The following is a 6,000-nucleotide window of genomic DNA, read 5'->3' on the forward strand; positions in this document are numbered from 1 at the left end:
GTGTCAGAGACAATAAGTTGGGCACAAAATAGAGCAGGTTTCTGGGCTTTTTTTCACAGGGTCTCTATGAGTTGTAAGCGACTCAACGGCACACACCACCAACAACAACATTGGAAAAAAGTTTTTGAAGCACATAGAAAATTTTTAGAAGGTCCTGTTTGTCAATTTTGTCCTATCCTCGTTGTGAACTTCTGGCTATATTTGCAAGCCTATTTATGTCATAGGTTAAACCTTCTAAGTTTGGTCCCACTTTGTCTCTTATGATCTTCATAGTTTTGAACTTTATCCCTAGGTCTCTGATCCACTTTGAGTGGACTTTTTTTAAAAAGAAATACCTATTTTAAAAAATTTTAATTTACTATTTTTGTGTACTGTCAAATTGGATCTGAATGGTACAGGAGGAAATTGTACCTTCTCCAGCAGAGCATCCGGTGGATGAAATAACTATTTTTAAAAATAATATTTTTTCCTTATTGCACTGTTTCTTCCCTCCTCTCATCTCCCTCTCCTCCAGCCCGCCCTGTAATGTACTTAAACATTAGCTTAAACTTTCTCACATTAAATGATGTTAAGTAGGCAGGTAAGTCAATTTTATATTTTTAATTTATTTTTATTTTAAATTGGTTTTAATGAAAGTTTACAGAGACTTTGGATTTCCATTCATTTACTGTTGCACTTTTTCTCCCTGCCCACCCCTCCCCCTTTCACTTTTCTTTCTGAAAGGAAAAAAAAATCACACAATTGAATACTACGCTGCATTGAAAAACAAGGAACTCATGCGATATTATTCAAAATGGGTGACACTGGAGGACATTATGCTGAGTGAAATATCTCAGTCACAAAAGGACAAGTGCAGGACTGACATCAGGGTTGGAGGAAGACTGAGAAAGATAGGTTAAATAATGTATATTGCATTGAAACGGATGAGGGAGAAAACTGTTTAAAAGGGATATGTGATTAGGTATTATTGTCATGACAGGAGTCTGGAACAAAGGCTGCATAGTGGAGTGGACCTGCGGGGAGGAATTGTAAAACAATGAAAGAATTTTTCTTTTACTTTTCAAAGAGAAGAGTTTACGGGGAGTTTACAGGGAGGTGGGGGGAAGGCCAGTAAAAAAGAGCAACAATGAATGAATGGAAAATCAAAGTCTCTGTAAATTTTCATTGAAATTAATAAGTGTTGTTTGTTGTTATATGCCATTGAGTCGCGAATCATAGCGACCCTATGTACAAGAGCTCTAAATGCTGTTCTATCGTGTGCCAACCTAGCCATCTCAAATGCACTTATTCCCACCACTCCAGTCACAGAATCAATCCATCTCATTGAAGGTCTTCCTCTCCTTTGCCACCCCTCCACTCTGCCAAACGTGATGTCCCTCTCCAAGGACCAGTCCCTCCTTGCAACATGCCCAAAGTATGTCAGACTAAGCTTAAGAATCCTTGACTCCAAGGAGCATTCCAGCTTCACCCTCTCCTGGACAAACCTGTTTGTTCTCTTAGCAGTCCATGGCACATTCAATACTCTTCTCCAGCACCACAGCTCAAAGGCATCAATTCTCTTTTTATCAACCCTATTCACTGTCCAACTCTCTGATGCATAGCATGTAATTGCAAAGACTATAGCCTGGATCAAGTGCACATTAGGCTCCAGCCTGACGTCGTTGCTCTTTAGTACTCTTGAGAGATCCCTCACAGCTGACTTTCCCAATGCAATTCATCTCTTGATTTCCTGGCTGCTGTTACCAAGAGTGTGGAGCCAAGCAAACTAAAACTGTTAACTATCTCAAACTCTTCACCATCCATACTGATGCTGCCAATTGGCCCAGTGGTGAGAATCTTTGTTTTCTTGATGAGCTTCAATCCATATAGGAGGCTGCAGACCTTGACCTTCTGCAGCAAGAGCTTCAGTTCCTCCTCAGTTTCAGCAACCAGGGTTGTGTTATCTGCATAACACAGATTGTTGATCACTCTTCCACCAATCCTGATGTCATATTCCTCTTCATACAGCCCAGCGTCTCAGGTGATCTGTTCTGCATACAGATTGAAAAGGTATGGAGACAGAATACATCCCTGCCGGACCCTCTTCTTGATTTTGAACCATGTAGTAGTGTCTCCCTGCTCTGTTCTGACGACTGCCTCTTGGTCCAAGTATAGGTTTCGCATTAGCACAATCAAACGTTCTGGGATTCCCATTCTTTTCAGAGTCAGCCACAGCTTGTTGTGATCCATACAGTCAAAAGCCTTTGCATAGTCGATGAAGCACAGATAGACATTCTTCTGATATTCTTTGCTTTCTGCCAAGATCCATCTAGCATTAGCTATAATATTCCTAGTCCACGACCTCTCCCAAAAAATTTAAAAATTATTTCATTGTTATTCAGTCCCTCCCAAGTCTACTCTACTATGCTACCTTCCTTCTGAACTCCTGTCATAACAATAATACCTAATCATATATCCCTTTTAACAGTTCTCTTCCTCATCTGTTTCAATGCAGTATATCATATTTATCCCATCTTACTCAGTTTTCCCACAAACCCTATGTCAATCCTCTTTTATAACAGTGGCATTATGTCGTATTTATCTTTTTGTGACAGAGATATTTCACTCAGCATAATGGCCTCAATTTTTTGTAATATTTCATGAGTTCCTTATTTTTTATATTGTTTAACTGTTATATCAGATTCCGAATTGGAAGTTTCTTTTTTCTTGTTGTTGTTATTGTTCTGTATTGTCGATTTGGATCTGACTCACTATGGGAGGAAGTTGCTCCTCCTTCTCCATTGGAGCTTCTGGTGGATTTGTACCAAGCGCCTTTGGGATTGCAGCACAGCGTCTTGCCATTAGGGCACCAGAGATGCCTTGTACTGTTCTCTTTTGTTTATATCTTTTCTTCTTGTTTACTGCATCATGGCCTCAAAATATTTTAAAAAAATATTTCCCCATTTTTGAACATTATAGCCACACTAAAGACAGAAACAATTATAACAAGAGTGGAAACAGTCACACTCTCCTCATTTAGGAGGACAATAAAAGCTTTCCCAGAAAGTTTCCTCAATCTTACATAATTTCACATTCATCTTAACTTCTAAAATCATCTGCAGTGTATGACCGATTGTAGCATTTCTGTAGCTAAGGGAAAATAGTAAATAATTTTTATTAAGTCTTGCCTTTTAGATTTACGAGTTGTGAGAGCAACACTTGACAAAATTGTAACAAAAGAAGACTTGGAGAAGAACATAGAGATAATACTGACAGAGACAGAAACACTGAGACTTTTTGATCTGCCAACAGTCATGGTCTCTGTAGAATCTGAAGAAGCTGAGAAAGTAAAGTATGTATGTTTCAGTTGTCTAAATTATTTTGTAACTTAAATAATAAAAAGAGTTTTATAAACTTGTTTCTGTGAAAGATGTTCTTGGGAATTCATGGAAAATGTTGAGAATGTTCATGACCAATGAAACAGTAAAGTTATGTATTTATGTTTTATTGCATTTTTCAGAGGAAGATGCAATTGCTTTCACATATTCTTAAAATGTAACTGAATTAAAAAGGCAAATAATAAAAGAAGGGAAGCCAATAAGTTTCCATACATTTTAATATTCTTTTGTTCATATGAAAGCATAAACTTAAAAAAATCTGAATTTTCTATATTCAAACTGTTGTTGATTCCCATCAAGTTAAGCATGACTCATCGCAACCCTATGAACAAAAGGCCTGAAGCCTTTCTATAACTATTGTCATTTATCAAAGTTCATAGAGTTTCCAGAGAAGGAGAAATGGGGATAAATAATCAAATTCTATACTTTAGAGATTTTTCTTTCTCTGTACAAATGAATTTTGTTGTTAGTGGCTGTCGAGTCAAGTACAACTCAGTCCTATCAACAATAGGCTTGAACCTTGTCCTATCTTGTGCCATCCCTACCTTCTCTCATGCACTTGAATAGAAATTGTGGTTATGTCCCTCCAAGTCACCTGTGATACCTAGTGACCTTATGTATAGCAGCTCTGAACCCTGCCTTGTCCTGAGCCAGTCTCACTAATTCTAACACACCAACCCCCATTGCCCCAGTCACTGTATCAATCTATCTCATCTGGAGTCTTCCTCTTCTGCACTGTCCCTCCACCCTTCCAAGCATAATGTCCTTCTCCAAGGTCTTGTCTTTCCTGGCCACATGCCCAAAGTATGTGAGACAGAGCCTCAAAATTCTAGCCTCTAAGGCGAAACTTGATTTCTCCAAGACAGACCAGTTTGTTTTCTTGGTGGTCCATGGTATGTTCAGGACTCTTCACTAGCACCAAAATTCAAAGGCATCAGTTTTTCTTCTGTCACCATTAGTCCAGCTCTTTTGATGCTATGTTATCTGAATGCTTGTATTAATCATCTACTTAGAAGCAGATGATTAATATATGTATACAGATTACTTAGTATCAAAATTGTTTGGATATGGTTAATTCCATTAAAAAATAGTCCAATAAGTTATGGGACATTATCCCTTCCCATACTTTGAACACATTATCAGGAGAGACCATTCCCTGGAAAGAGTTATTATGCTTGGAAAAGCAGAGGGTCAGCAAAAGAGAGGAAACCCCTCACTGAGATGGATTGACACAGTGACTGTAACAATGGGCTCAAGCACAGCAGAGACTTATAGGAAGGCCAAGAATTGGGCAGAGTTTCTTTCTGTTGTCCACAGGGTTGCTCAGAGTTAGAGCCAACTTGAAGGAACCTGACAACAACAGCATCCTTTCCCAAGTATAAACTGTCCAACAATTATACTGTAAAATATAAAGCACTATAGAGACTTTGGAGAACAGTCATATTTTATACAGTTAATTCTGGAATAAACTTTTTAATATAAATAAAGCTCATAATAAGAAAAAGGTCCAAGATCTAAATAAATTCCAATCATTGTTGTGGACTTGAAATCAACTCATAGCTGACCTTCCAGATAGATTTCAAGAGGCTGTAAACCACTTGGAAGGAGATAGTCCGTCTTTCTCATGTGGAGCTTTTTATGGTTTTGAACTGATTTTGGGTTAGCAGCACAATTCCCTATAGACTTCACCATGCAAAGAAAGTAAGAAACAATCTGAAATCAGAGAGAGAGAGGTAAAACTGTAATCAGACCTATGGGAGCAAGCTGTAAAGAGTTTGTGCTGGGAGCAAAGGTTAATAATCTGGACATATATCTTGACTCCCTCACAGATTGAAGAAGCTGAAAGAGAGGCTCCTTTATTAAATTAGAGAACTCAAAGGACCTTTAAGTGGTCCTAGGTTAGAAGAGTCTCCAAGCTATTATCAAACACAAATCTGTAGAGGAAAACATACAGTTTAGTTATTAAGGTTTCTTCAGACAGTTTAGTAAAAAGAAACCAAATGAACAAAGAAACAAGGCATTATGAAAGAGAACAAACAAATTATAAAAATTCAAGTCTGGACTCTAAAGACTCTGTATAAAGGTATCAAATTTAGAATATAAAATATGCGTGAAATAGTTAAAGAAATTAAAGTGTTGCAATTAACATTAAGAAACTATTAAAATAATGCACCTGACTTGGAAAAACAAAAACTCTCCAGAAAGTATATGCATATAATAGATATAGATGTTTGTTTATGCATCTCTAGTATTGTAGTCTGTAGGAAGTTGCACTGTTAACCAAAGTCATACCTCTATTGGTGGCTTTGTTCCATCAGGAAAGATGGCCAGTCCCCTCCCCAGCCTCACAAACCCTGTGAAGGGTCAGCTATGAAATTAGTTCCACCTCTATAACAGAGTTTTTATACATATTTGTTAAAGTTCGATAGGAAGCATTAGTTTTAAATGTATATTAGACATAGTTAAATAGATTTAATTTATTAGAATATTGATCTGGCAAGAGTCCAGAATGAAAGGTGCATAGTGGAGTGTACCTGGGGCGGTGGGACCAAAGAAAGAATTTTTCTTTTACTTTTTCAAAGAGAGGAGCAAACTGGGGGTGGGAGAGGGCTGGGCAGGGAGA

At 37.8% G+C, this 6,000-nt stretch overlaps 1 protein-coding gene across 1 annotated transcript in view; it reads left to right on the forward strand.

Annotated features, from left to right (window-relative positions):
• WDR78 (WD repeat domain 78) overlaps window positions 1-6,000 on the forward strand; it is a 120,549-nt gene that overhangs the window by 21,207 nt on the left and 93,342 nt on the right. Inside the window, exon 6 of the mRNA XM_006879834.1 lies at window positions 3,175-3,331. Within this exon, the coding sequence (XP_006879896.1) occupies window positions 3,175-3,331 (157 nt within the window). The remainder of the gene's footprint in view (window positions 1-3,174; window positions 3,332-6,000) is intronic.

This window comes from Elephantulus edwardii, unplaced genomic scaffold (genome assembly GCF_000299155.1).
Source record: "Elephantulus edwardii isolate Elephantulus edwardi_28Jun2011 unplaced genomic scaffold, EleEdw1.0 scaffold00005, whole genome shotgun sequence".
Lineage (NCBI taxonomy): Eukaryota > Metazoa > Chordata > Mammalia > Macroscelidea > Macroscelididae > Elephantulus > Elephantulus edwardii.